The sequence below is a fragment of the Elephantulus edwardii genome, unplaced genomic scaffold, assembly GCF_000299155.1.
Source record: "Elephantulus edwardii isolate Elephantulus edwardi_28Jun2011 unplaced genomic scaffold, EleEdw1.0 scaffold00127, whole genome shotgun sequence".
Taxonomy (NCBI): Eukaryota; Metazoa; Chordata; class Mammalia; order Macroscelidea; family Macroscelididae; genus Elephantulus; species Elephantulus edwardii.
In genome coordinates this window covers 6,359,550-6,373,277 of record NW_006399877.1, presented here as the reverse complement: position 1 = coordinate 6,373,277, position 13,728 = coordinate 6,359,550, and the positions used below count along the sequence as shown (strand labels likewise).

Below are 13,728 nucleotides of genomic sequence, written 5' to 3'. Positions count from 1 at the left end.
CTTTTTGTTGAAACAGAAAAGGAGTCGGGTTCAAGTTCATGAGAGTAAACTTGAAGGTAGCTCAGTGGGTGGAGGATGGGCCCACACAGGAAACTTCTAGACTTAGTGCCTGGAGGAGACTGAAGAGTGCTTAAGAGGCTACAGGGCTTACCCTCCCCTTCGTCCACCCAGGCTGAGCCCTTGGGGTGGGGGCAGCAGGCCAATGATGCCCTCCCACCAGGTAGCAGAGATCCTGGGTGCCATCTTGACCCAGCTGCCCGTGGTGGACGACCTGGAGGTGCGGCATCTCCTCATCGAAGGCATCCTGCTGCTGGCCCATTACCACCAGGACACTGTCCTCACATCGCTCCTGCGGCAGCCGCTGCCCATGGAGAGGTGGGTGCCAGGGGCTGGGGTCACAGCCTCCAGGGGAGCTCATGCCTGGGGTGTCCCGAGGGAGCCGTGCAGGTGCTCGCCACACTGTGCGAGGTGACGCTGCCATTGGGGATGACATCCACATCACTGTCGATGAAATCTGTGTGGTGTTTCCACAGATGTTGGTTATTTTCTAAAAGAAAAACATCCCTGCAGTTATCACAACAAAAGTAGTGTGGTGAGCCCAGCTGACTGACCTGTACAACACCTGTTATGCTGTTACTGTGGTTGTTATTGCTAGGTGCCGTTGAGCTGTGTACAACTCATAGTGATCCTGTGAACAAAAGATCTGAACCCTGTCCTGTCCTGTGCCATCCTCACACTTCCTGACACACCAGAGCCCATTGCAGCAGTCACCGTGTCAACCCATCTGGTTGAGGGTCTTCCTCTCCTTTGCCGACACTCCACCCTTCCCAGCGTCATGTCCCTCTCCAAGGAATAACAACATTTCCAAAGTATAGAGGTGAAACCTCATTATCCTTGCCTCCAAAGAGCACTCCGGCTGCACCCTCTCCAAGATTAGCATCTGTCTGTTCTGCTGTCCATGGGATGTCCAGTGCTCTTCTCCAACACCACAGCTCAGAGGCGTCAAGTCTTCTGTCAGCCTTATTCACCATCCCGCTCTCAGATGCTTAGCAATATAGCTCCAAAGTGAAAACTTTACTAATTTGCTCTGAACTTTCACATGCACTGAGATCACACTTGTCGTTATGACGCAGTCACAGTCAAGTTTCAAGTCACATGTTTTGTCTGCATGGGCCACGAACATACACGCTGTTTCCCTTAGTGCTGATAGTTTTTACAGTCACTGATCTCTCGTGGCTTAATGGGTAAGGAGTAGTGCTGCCAACCCAAAGGCTGGTGGTTTGAATCGAGTAGCTGCTTTAAGGGAGAAAGACGGGCAATCTCCTCCTGTGCAATTTACTTCCTCTGAGAACCCACTGGAGGCCCAACTCTGAGTCAATCCTGACTCAATGACTGTGAGTCAAGTTGTTCAGCTTGGTTTTGGAAACTTTTCTGGAGTTTGGACTACAATATCCTAATAATTCATATTTGTGAACTTGCCTCAAATAACTTTCTTGAGAACAAAGCAATAATTAGAGGCAAAGAAAGAGGGAGAAAGAAGGTGTCATGCAATTATTAATAATGTCCCAATCAAAGATGGTAAAATTCAATGGAGAAAGATTTTACAAATTTTTCCACTTTTTGGTTTTTGGAAAGTGATATATAATCTAGGAAATGTGGCTGGGCTCCGTGGAGCTGGCCACACCCCTCGTGGACAGCGGTCCGTGTACACCTCCCTGTACTGTGGCTCCTCATCTCCGACACACGTGAGTCCCGTGTCAGTCTGTCTTGGTGAGGGTCTTCCTCTCTTTCGGTAGCCCTCCTCCTTAACAAGCCTGGTGTCTTTTTCCAAGGACTGGCCTCTCCTCACAACTTGTCAAAGTTTATGAGGCGAAGCTTCACCATCTTTGCCCCTCCAGAGCACCGTTGTCTAAGGAGCACTTGCTTTTCAGAGACGTATTTGTTCTCTTGGTAGTCCAGTCAGCACTCTTCTTCAGCTCCACAGCTCAAAGGCACCTGTTCTTCTTCTATCGTCCTTATTCATTGTTCAGCTTTTCAGATGCAATCTAAGAAATACATTCAAGCAGTTTGCAACTATTAAGTTAGTAAGGGACGTTACTAAGGAGTCTATATGTTAGAGCACAAGAGGACGGGTGGGGTGACAGCGGTCACGGTCACGGTGACTGAGCCAGGCTGGACTGGCCCCACTGGGATATCACTGGGCCCACTGTTGCTGTGTACCAATGAGTCAGAACCAACCCATAGTCGACCCTCCAGCACATTTTTGGAGGCAGTATCTTGCATGGCAGGAGATTGCCCATACTTCTCCCATGGAGAAGCTGGAAGATTCGAACCACATGCCTTTGGTTTGGCAGCACAATTCCTTTGTCACTAAGCCAACAGAGCTCCTTAAAAAGCTCCCTAAAAAGATGGGAGCCTTGAATAACGCCTTGTCCAGTCCTGAGGCAGGCCCACCGCCCTTCTGTGGTGTCTCCTCCTGGCATGGGGACACCCACCTCTGCTGAACCATAAAGAGTCCTGATTTGTACAACCTCAGCACAGAGACGGGGATCCCTGGTGCAATGGCTAAAATGCTTGGCCACTGACCAAAAGCTCTGTCAGTCACTCAGAGGAAGTAAGACGGGCAGTCTGCTGCCGGAGAAATCACAGCTTTAGAAATCCTAGGCGTGTGTCTCCTCTGTTCCGCAGGGTCTCCAGACTCTTATTTTTGTCTGCCTCTCTCATTCTCCTGTTTCCATCTGGGTCAGGGTCCACAGTGCACACCTCTCAAGACAGAACTCCTGGGTGCCCTCTGGTGCTGGATCTGGGCATGACAGGCCAGATGAGCTTGCCTCTGGGCAATAAGCAACATCATAATAGATGGAGAAAAGATTGAAATTGGCAGCAATTTCATCTTGCTTGGATCCACAGCAAACACCCGTGGTACCAGCAGTCAGGAGATCAGGAGACGTGGGAAAGTCTTCTGTAGGGACCTCTCCAATGTCCTGAAGAGCAGTGAAGTCGGTTTGAAGTCTAAGGTGCACCTGATTCAAGCCATAGTCTTTTCTAATCACCCCCCGCTGCATCTAAGAGCTGTACAGTGAATAAGAATGATGGGAGAAGAACTGATGCGTTTGGGTTGTGAGAAGAACGCTGAATATTTCACGGGCTGCTAAAAGAACGAGTAGCTAGATCTCTGGAAAAGTGCAACCACAGTGCTCGTTGGCGGCAAAGATGGTGAAGCTTTATTTCACATATATTGGGCTTGTTTTTTTGGAGAAGCCATTCCTTGAAAGGCTATAGAATCAGCAAAAGAGAGGAAACCCCTCAACAAGATAGGTTGATAATGTGTTCGTGGTCATGGACTCAGATGTGTCGAGGATGCTTAAGACGGTGCCGCAAAGGACAGAGTTCCCATCTGTCATTCGTAGGGTCATGATGAGTTGTTCTTAACTCGATGGCACTTAACCACCATGACAACAAGCCAGTTACCACTGAGTCTGTTTCTACTCCTGGTAGTCTGTGCTCAGGTGCATTTTCAGTGGCCGGTTTTTGGGTGTTTTTTTTTAGTAGATTTTTCAGGTCTTTCTTACTAGGCATCTTGGGTGGACTCAAACTGCCAGTCTTTTTGTTTGTTGTTGTTGGGTGCTGTCAGGTCAGAAGTGACCTAAAGCTGACCCTTCAGTGGGTTTTCAGAGGCGGTAAATCACATGGGAGGAGGCTTCCCATCTTCCTTCTGCAGAGAAGCTGGTGGATTTGAACCATGTGCCTTGGGGATGGCAGGACAGCTTCTTATCACTAGGCCACCAGCAGCCGACTCCGAGCAACCGTGTGTGTACGGAGTGGATTTGCTCTGTAGGCTTTCCTGGACATGATCCCTGTGCAAGCAGGTTGCCAGGCATTTCTTCCTCGGAATCACTGGGTGGGTTTGACTCACCAGCCTGTCAGCGAGGCCACTGCTAATTGTAGCATTCTAGTTATCCCGCTTCTGCAAACTTCAGCTTCCTTTTCTGTAGAATATGGAGTCACAGAGGTGAAAGTGTCTCCTTCAAAGACTTGTGGGGGCCCTGAATGAGACAGGACACTGAGCCCGGGCCTTACTGTGTGGAGATGGTTATTGAGAGTGTCCACAGGCCTCAGCGACAAGACCTGCTGAGGACACTCCAGGGCCCCCTGTGAGTGGGGCTGGTCTTCCCACAGCCCCCTCACCCCCACTCCAGGTGTCCTGAGAACTGGGAGGGGGTCAGGCTGCAGGTCAGGCCAGGGTTCAGAGAGCAATCATGGAACCTGAGGCAGTTCCCACCTCCCCGAGACCCTGGGCTTCGGCCCCGCTCTGGAAGCCCACTCGCCTCTCCTCGTCCTTGTCAGCCACCTGACAGAGGTGTGGCTGGCCGTGGCGGAGAACGCGCCCTTCGCCAGGACCATGCTCCACAGCCTGATGGGCCGGCTCCAGGCTCGGTTCAGCCCCCGGGCGAACCCCACCTCCAAGGCCGATGTCTGGCGGCTGGCCACGGTGGACCCTCTGATGGTGAGTCCTGGGGATGGCCAGGGGCTCCTCGGGGAGGCAGTACTCCAGCACCAACGCCTGTGGTCTGTGCCCTGCAGATCCTGTGCGTCACCCACCTCCTGCTAGACAAGGTGGACGTGGATGACCACCTCCCCGACCTCATCTGCACCCTCCTCCTGCAGCTTAGTACCAGCCACTGGCCCGAGGATGGGGCCCCCGTCCTCAAGACATGGCGACTGGTGCACTCGGACACCCTGCCCCAGGATATGAACCTGCAGAGGTGCCCCTGAGGGCAGGGGGGAGGGGACTTCCCAGCTGGACGTGCACTTGGGCGGCTTCAGAAGCCACCGGACTCCATGGCCGTCTCGGCCGAGGGCCCCGCCAGTGGGGAGGACGTCCTGGAACTTGAGCTTCTGTTCTGGGCTTTGTGGAGAGAGCCCTTTCCTGGGAATGCCCACCTCACCCCCCAGAGTAAACTCGGAGGCCCAGTGAGCCCATTTCACAGACCAGAGAACTGAGGCCCCAAGCGTGGCAGCAGCCGCAGCAGTGAGCAGCTCCTGCCGGCCCTCGAGCCCGAGTGTGGCCCAGGCCCTGACCGGCATACCCTCTGCCCACCTGCTTCCAGGGTCACCATCAAATCCATGCAACTTGTGCTCAAGAGAGTCAGGAGCCAGGGCCTGGAGCGGGGCCTGGAGGAGCAGGGCGTGTGGGTGCTTCTGGAGGACGGGGCCACCTTCCTGAAGGGTGTGGGCTTGTTCACCAGGTGGGTGGGTGCTGGCCCACCGGTGCCTGCGTTTGTTGGGGACTCTGGGAAGGGCACAGGCCAGGTCATGGGTGAACCCAAGCAGCTGCCCCTCACTCCAGGCTCCGGGACGGCAGTGCCCTGGAGACAACCCACTAAAATGACACGCATTCCGTGTGTATCGGAGCAGAGCTGTGTTCCCTGGGGTTTGCAGGGCTGATTTGGGGAACATCCCCTGTGCACTTGACTCTCCACCCTCCTGTTAGCGGCCGAGAATGTAAACACTTGCAGCGCCCCCTGGCTGTCCTTGGATGCCATGGTGCTGGCTCCATTACTCATAGTGACCACATGTACAAAGGAATGAAACCCCAGCTGACCCTTCCACGTGGTCACAGTGCGCTGAGGACAGACCACTGTGGCCGTCACTCTGTCAGTCCAGCTCACTGACCGGCTTCCTCTCCTTTGCTGACTCTTCACCAAGCCTGACAGCTTTCTCCGGGGATTAGTCCCATCTGATAACATTCACCAGCACAGGAGATGAAGTCTCACCATTCTTCTAAGGAATACTTCCTTCAAGAGAAATTTATGGTTTGCTGGTTTAGTCCATGTTATTTCAATATTGTCCAGTACAAGGCATCTGCTTTCCTTCAGTCTTGATCTTATTGTCCAAGTTTCACGTGCATATGAAGCAGTCGGGAACTCTGGTGGCCTAGTAGCAGAGAGCTGTGCTGCCAATCCAAAGGCAAGCGGTTCAAAACCTACTCCCCGGGAGAAAGATGAGCAGTCTCCTGTGAGATTTACAGCCTCTGAAACCCGCTGGAGGGTCAGATGGGAGGAGGTGTCGCCTTGCCGGCAATGAGTTGACCAGACTGTCACAGCCACCAGAAAGTTCAGCTAGGGTCGTCGGGGAGCAGACAGCTCAGAAAAGGTGGGAACGCCATCCCTTGGAGAACACGATCTTTGTCCCTGAACTGTGCACATAGAAACTTGAACGGGTGCGTGTTTACTTCTGTGTGTTCTTAACAACAACAACAACAACAAAAGCCGCTGTTTTGTCCTCAACACCCAAGACGCAATGCGTCTTGGAGAAGCACAGCTCTGCCCTAACACACGTGGGACACCAGAGCTGGAGCCAGCTTGATGGCGGCCCTTAGATTATTTGTTTAATCTCCTGGGTCACTTGTAAGCAGCCCTGCTCAGTGTCCTAAGAACCAAAGATTGAAAACAAACCTGACACTGTGGGTGGAACCTGGCACCCTGAGGCCCTGTAGGACAGGGTAGGGCTTAGTCCATGGAGCTCCCAGACTTCAGAGAACAGACAGACTCATCTCGCTCCCAAGGGAAGACTCAAACCATTAGCCCCTTGGTTGGCAGCAGAACACTTTAACCACTATACTACCTTCCTTGTACGAAACCCCAGACCCTAACCCACTGCAGCTGAGTCTGGTCTGTTCAGAGCCTCTGTGGGGTTTCTGAAGCTGCAAATGCTGGTGGACCATGACTGTTGTTCACCTGGGGAGCAGCTGGCGGATTCAAACTGTTGACCTTTCAGTTAGCAGCTGAACACCTCACCAGGACTCCTCCTTTATATGAAAGGGAGGTGGAAAGTATCTGCTTCAGTAACAGCCTGGCTGAATCCCCAGAGAGGGAGAGAGGGGAGCAAGAGGCAGATATGTTGGCCAAGGGAAGGGCGTGAGGGGGTGCATGGGTGGAGGAGGCAAGGGGACCAGAGAGATGAGGTGGGCAAGGTGTGCGGGGTTTAGGGGGGCGCGGGGAGGAGGGAAGACAAGAGGCAGGGGGTGGGGTGGTGCAGGGAGGATGAGAGGTTTGGGGGGACAAGAACACGTGGGGGTGGAGGGGGTACAGGATGCACAAAAGGGTGTGAGGGATTGCAGGGGGTGATGAAGGGACAAGGGAAGGTTGGGGAGCCTGAAGGAAGGAGAGAGAGGTTGCAGGGGCATGAGGAATGAGGGAGCATGGGAGGACAAGTGGTGCAGGAGTTGCAGGGGAGATGAGGGGTTGTGGCAGGAGAGTAGAACCAAGAGTAGCAAGGGCAGTAGAGGCCAGGTGGCACTGACGCCTGCCCCTCCACAGGTTGTGCTCCAGGAACCTGCGTGGCCCTTTCCTGCAGCGACTGGCAGAGCTGGTGCTCAGGGCCATGAACTCGAACGTCTTGAGCTGTCGAGTCTGCAGCACCGCCGTGTGTGTGGAAGTGAGGCGCCTCGTGGGCTGGGTGCTGGGGGTGGGCACCGCAGGCGGGCTAGCTCAGGGACAGGTGCCCAGGCCCAAGCAGTGTCCATTCACCCACTCACGTCATGAGCAAGCTGAGCCTGGCACTGAGGCCTGAGACCCGGGCCCTGCTGGAAGCCTGGTGCCCAGAAAGTGCTGCCCACCCATCCCTGAGCATCCTGGGGTAAGGCCCTGGGACCCTACCCCCCGCCCCACCAGGGAAGGTCAGTCAATGTGGCTTTGCCAGGGACAGCCTGGAGAAGTGGCAGCAACTCTTGAATCCAACATCCTTTTATGAACTTGGAACCGTGATGAGATCTTGAGGGAACTGACCAGAAAGTTCTAGACATTTTGTTGACTTCATGGTGGTGGGACTGTTTGTTGTGATTATGTGCTGTCGAGTCGACTATGACCCATAGTGGCTCTGTGCACAATAGCTCTGAACCATGCTCTATCCACACACCCACTGTTATCACCTCAGTTATTGTTTCAATCCATCTCATCCTGGGCCTTTCTGTCCTGCGCTGTCCCTTGACCCTACCAAGCATGATCTTTCTCCAAAGATGGTTCCTCCTGACTCTGACTACATGCCCAAAGTACATGAGACAGAGTCTCAAAATCCTTGCCTCCAGAGAGCATCTTGGTTTCACCCTGTCTAGGAGAGAGCTGTAAGTTTTCTTGGCAGTTCATGGTATATTCAAGACTCTTCTCCAGCACCACAACTCAAAGGCATCAATTCATCTGCCTTCTGGTTATTGTCTAGCTCTCTGATGCATGGCAAATAATTGTGAAGACCATGGCCTGGATCAGGTGTGCCTTAGTTTCTAGACTGACATCCTTGCTCGTCAGCACTTTGTTCAGGACATATCTGGTCGTACTTTTAGCAATCTATTGGATATTCAGTACTCTTCAGCAACACTGCAGCTCAAAGGCAGTTTTTTCTTCTGTCATCCTTATTCACTGTCCCGCTCTCAGAAGCATAGCAAATGATAAAAAAGATGATGCACGTTAGTCTTCAAACAGGCATCATTGCTCCTCGGTACTTAGGAGAGGTCCTGGCAGCAGACCTTGCCAACACAATATGCCTTTGGATCTCTTGACTGGTGTTGCCAAGGATGATGATTATGGATCGAAGGACGACAAAGGTATTGACAGCTTCAATCTTGTCATGATGTTGCCTATCAGCCTAGTGGAGAAGATTTTTGTTTTCTTGATGTTGAGGTATAATCCATGTCGAACACTGTAGTCTTTGATCTTCTGCAGCAAGCACTTCAAGTCCTCTGCCCTTTCAGCAAGCAAGCTTGTGTCATCTGCATAACACAGGTTGTTGATGAGCTTTCCTCCAATCCTGATTCTTCTTCACGGAGTCTTAACTTCTTGAATGATTTGCTCAGCATACAGATTGAACAGGTATGGAGAAAGGATACAGCCCTGACACATGTTTTTCCTGATTTTAAACCATGCAGTGTTCCTCTGCTCTGAACAACAGCTTCTTAGTCTAGGTATAGTTTTTGCATGTGCACAATTATGTATCCTGGGATTCCCATTCTTCTTAGTGTTAGCCATAGTTTGTTATGATCCATAGAGCCAGATGCCTTTGTATAGTCAATAAAACACAAATAAGCATTTCCCCCCTGGTATTCTCTTCTTTCAGCTAAGATCCATCTGACTTCTGCAGTGTTACACCTGGTGCTATGGCCTCTTCTAAACCCAGCTTGGATGTCTAGCAGTTCTCTGTTTATGTATTCTTTTGGCCATTTTTTAAATGTTCTCTAGCAGTAGTTTGCTTGTATATGAGATTAGTGATGTTGTTTGATAATTTCCACATTCTGCTGGATCCCCTACATTGGGAATTGGAGCAGATATGGATCTCTTCCAGTCAGCTGGCCAGGTGGTCCTGGAAACCCTCTGGAGTAGTTCCCTTCCCTTACACATGGGGCTGCCCTGAGTGGGAATTTCAGCTATGGCAGCAAGTTTAGGATTTTATCCGGGAAACTGAGGCACAGCGAAGCTGAGTGATTCGTGAAGTCCCCTAGCTGGTGGATGAGGCCCAGAGGGTTTCCCCTCACAGAGGGGCATTCTGTGCCCTCCTGTGTGGGAAGTGGGCATCTGCTGGCACTCATCCTAAGGTTTCCTTACTAGTTCATGAGAAGTCCTGTTCTGCACCGGGAGAGGCTGCTAAAGCCAGCCGTGCTCTTGCTGGAGCAGGGCGTGGACCACGAGGACGAGGCTCTGCGGGTGCTATCCCTCCGTGCTCTTGGGAACATGGCCATTGGTGCCCCCAAGAAGGTATCACCTGCACCTTCTGCTGCCAGACGCTGGGGTGCAGGCTTGGAGAGCCTGGGGGTGGGGATCACATTTGCTGAGACAAGCTCTGGGGTACAGCTCCCCACGGAGCTGGGTAGTGGGGCTCAAATCCACTGGTCAGAGTCATAAAGCATAAACTCCCTTGGGCTGGACAGTGCAGGTCACATACACTCAGCGGGGCCCTAGAACACAGCCCCCCAGAACTAGGTGGTAGGGACTGTTACTGAGCCAGGCCCTGCATCTGGCAGTCCCTGGAGTCGGGCAGGAGAGTAGAGGTCATACTCCCTGAGCTGGCCTCTGAGCACAGCCCCCCTGGAGGTGGGTGATGGGCACTGAGGATGGACAGGGCTCACAGCTACTCAGTGTAGGAGGCTGACCCCTGGCCCTTGCCGTGCAGGTGAGGCAGTACCGGACGCTCCTGCTGGAGAAGTTCCTGTCCTCCCTGCAGGACCCCACCAGCACCAAGGTGGCCTCTGAGGGGATGACCGCCCTCACCAAGGTCCTGGCGGAGCTGCGGGAAGGGGATGTGGGCTCCTCGTTTGATGCCATCTCTGAGCAGTGTAGAACCTTCTTCAACAATGTGAGTCCAGACAGGGCCATGCTCGGCCCCACAAATGCCTGCTTGGGAGAGCCCTGCGCCCCCCAGAAATATGTGTTTGGAGGCAACAGGAGTCCCCACCTTGTCCTTGAGTGACCTCCAGCTCAGGACGTCCCACCCTGTGTGTATCAGGGCAGAGCTGTGCCCCCCCCCCAGGGCTTGTTGCACCCCATGTGCATGAGAGTAGAGCTGTGCCCTTGGGGTTCACTGATAATTGTTCAGAAGGAGATCACAGGCCTTTATTCTGAGGGGCCTTTGGGAGGACTTGAACCTCCAACCTCTTGGTTAACAACTGTGCACTTTAATCATTTGTGCACACACCCTCCCCCTGCCAGGGACCCCCGGCCTACTTGGTGCTGCTGTAGTACTGAGTGGCTGTTAATGGAATGGGGAAGAGGGAAACAAGCTGATCTAAGTCGCGGAGGATAACTAGCCAGGGGTCTGAGTCCTCCTTGACACCCCGTTGCCGGTTGGGAATGAGTTGGTTCCTTTGAATTCTTTGGGTCTGCAGATACTTTTGGAATGACCATCAGTCCTCTGCCAGGCTCTGGGCAAGAGCTCACATCCAGCACAAAACCTTTTGAGAAGACCCTCTCACCGACCCAAGAATAACTCCTGGTCCCCAGAGGGCTCCTCAACCCTGGTGAATGATCCCGACAGGTCCCACAAGGCCACCACCCATCACCCACTGCCCCTGCTCACCCTTCACCGGGTTCAGAGGCTGTAACTCGTGATGGGAGGAGAGTGCTTATCTTTCTCCCCTGGAGCAGCTGGTGGATTTGAACTGCTGACCTTTTGGTTAGCAGTCAGATACATTATGCACTATGCTGTCAAGGCTTCTTGGAACTGCCCCCTGGGGTTTCCAAGTCTTCACATGCAGACTTCCACGTCTTTCCATCAAAGAGTGGCTGGTGGAATCGAAACACTGACATTTCCTCTAGCAGCGCCTCCCACTCCACCCCCAGGGCCCTTATTCATCCCCCGGCAGAGGGGTCTGAGGGGGTTGCTGGCTTGTAGCTCCTGGACCCTGAGGTGTGGCTGTGTGCTCGGCTGCAGGAGAGCGAGGTGCTGCGGCTGAAGGCCTTTCTGCTCTTCGGGAAGCTGGCCAAGGTGGTGTGGATGACCAAGCGACACCTCTTCAAGGCGGAGGTGAAGAAAGCCTGGGTGGCCCTCATGCTGCACTGCCAGGACCCCTGTGACCGCACAGCCAGTGTAAGACACACAGTCCTGTTAGCCAGCGCCGGACCCCTGCACCCCCTAAAACCCGGGGCCACCATCCCTGGGCCCCTCACCTCCAGACCGTCCGTGGGGCAGTTCAGTAGAGTCGTGTGGGAAGCCCCCAGGGTGCAGATGGGCACTCACTTGGACGCTAAATGAAAAGCTGTAGTGTAGACGTGGCTCCTCTGAAGTCTGGGTTTGGAACGAGTTCGTTTCCGCCCAGTCCTGGCTGGACATTGGCCTGTCTCCTCTGGATATTTTTATTAGGCTCGCATGTAGTGAATCACCCAGGAGCTTCTCAGAATGTGGGTTCTGAGCCGATGTGCCTGGTGAAAGTATAAATTCTCAGCAGGGGAGTGAGTGACCCAGAATGAGTGGGTTTGGAGCCCTGCTTGAAATCTCCCCTCAGCACCCCTAGAGGAGCGCTGGTGGTGCACTGCATTGTGTTGGGCTGTTAACGCAAAGGTCAGAAGTTCGAATCCCTCACTCCAGAGATGGACAGTCTCCTCCCGTAGACATTTAGCCTCAGAAACCAGATAAGGGCCACGGTGAGTCAGACTCGAGTAGGCAGCAGTGGGCCGGGCCATCTCTCCTAAGGACCTTGGTGCAGTAAGTGAAGGGGTGGACTAACCAGTAGGCTGGCTGTTCAAACCCACCATCAGGAGACAGAGGGGGTACTTTCCATGAAGGGTTACATCCTCAGAAACCGGATGGAGTGGTTCAACCCAGCCTCACAGGGTCACTGCCACAAGGTGCTGGGTGTGGGGTTTTGGCTTTAGCACCTCTGGGCCTGCCTGACCTGGCCTGACTTGGCACAAGTGCCCAGAGGATGGCCATGGCCCCTGGAAAACCACGTCAGTCCGGGGAGGATAAGCCGTCCAGTGCTGGGGCTGAGGGCTGCAGGTGTGGGGCGTAGGTATGTCTGGGGAGCTCTGGTGGCAGACTTTGACCTGTTGGACATTGGGTCACGATGAGTTCAAGTCCACTTAGTGACCCTCAACAACTGAGTGTGAACATAACGTGTCTGTGTGACTCACTTAATGTTTACTCACTTTCCTTAGTATTAGCTCAACTGTGGAGTCAGGAACCAAATCTCCAAGGTGGGCCAGAGGCCAGCAGTAACCCTGGTCCAGGTGGCCCCAGGCTGGCCCACCCTTCACGAGACTTTTCTGAAGGTGCTTGGTGGTCATCTCTGCCACTCCCAGCCCTCTGTGCCTCGCCCTGGACCTGACTGACACCTGCCCTGCCATCCATGCCCTCTCCCTAGGTCTGTATGGAGACCATGTCCCAGTGCCTGCATTTCTGGGGCTGCAAGGGCCTGGAGACCCCCCACGTGCAGAGCACTGCCAGCGCAGATGAGATGGCTCTGTTTCAGACGGCCATGTGCACCTTCCTGGTGAGAGCACAGCCACTTTGTTTCCTGTTTAGACACGTTACAGGACAATAGGGAAAGCCAATGTTAGTAAATATATTTATGTAATTCTGTCTTAGTTCTCTGTTGCTGCTTAACAGAAAGACCACATGAGGATGGTATTAACAAACACATGGGACTGTGTTAGTTCAGGCTACGAGTCCAAGTTCAAGTTCAGGGAAGGCCCACCTTTTCCTGTGGGTTCAGGAGGCAAGTCCTTGTTTCCTTCAGCATCTGTAGGCTGAGTGTCCTTCAGACACCTCCATATGCTGGGCCTCCCCCATCATCAAGGAGTTTCTGCAGTCAGAGACTCGAGTCCAGCAGGCCCTGCTCCATTCCTGGCAGCTCCTTGCTTTCAGCCACAATCTCTGTCTGACATCAGACATCAGGCTGTGTGAATCCAGCTTGAATGTCTGACAGTTTTCTGTCATTGTACTGCTCCATTTCTGAGTAATCTTCAGCAAGATCTTCCTTGTGTGTGGCGCTGATGATGCTGTTGGACTCTTTGTCACATTCCGGTCCATCCCTTCTTTGGAATGGGCACCACATGGACTTCTTCTGGTTGCTGTGGCACACAGACACAAAGGGAGCAGAGTTGGGAAAATGATAAAATTGGTATTGCTTCATCACAAAGCTTAAATTCATGAAAACAAATCAAAACAGTAATTCTCAATATCTGCAAAGTACAATAAAGTGAAGCCTTCTTCTCTGGGTCAGAGAAAAGAGCAGGGTGGATA

At 53.1% G+C, this 13,728-nt stretch overlaps 1 protein-coding gene across 1 annotated transcript in view; it reads left to right on the top strand.

The window, feature by feature from the left end:
- MROH2A (maestro heat-like repeat family member 2A) overlaps nt 1-13,728 on the top strand; it is a 56,459-nt gene that overhangs the window by 41,339 nt on the left and 1,392 nt on the right. Inside the window, exons 30-38 of the mRNA XM_006893523.1 lie at nt 221-375; nt 4,348-4,507; nt 4,585-4,766; nt 5,112-5,249; nt 7,323-7,440; nt 9,600-9,746; nt 10,162-10,344; nt 11,419-11,574; nt 12,848-12,976. Of these exons, the coding sequence (XP_006893585.1) occupies nt 221-375; nt 4,348-4,507; nt 4,585-4,766; nt 5,112-5,249; nt 7,323-7,440; nt 9,600-9,746; nt 10,162-10,344; nt 11,419-11,574; nt 12,848-12,976 (1,368 nt within the window). The remainder of the gene's footprint in view (nt 1-220; nt 376-4,347; nt 4,508-4,584; nt 4,767-5,111; nt 5,250-7,322; nt 7,441-9,599; nt 9,747-10,161; nt 10,345-11,418; nt 11,575-12,847; nt 12,977-13,728) is intronic.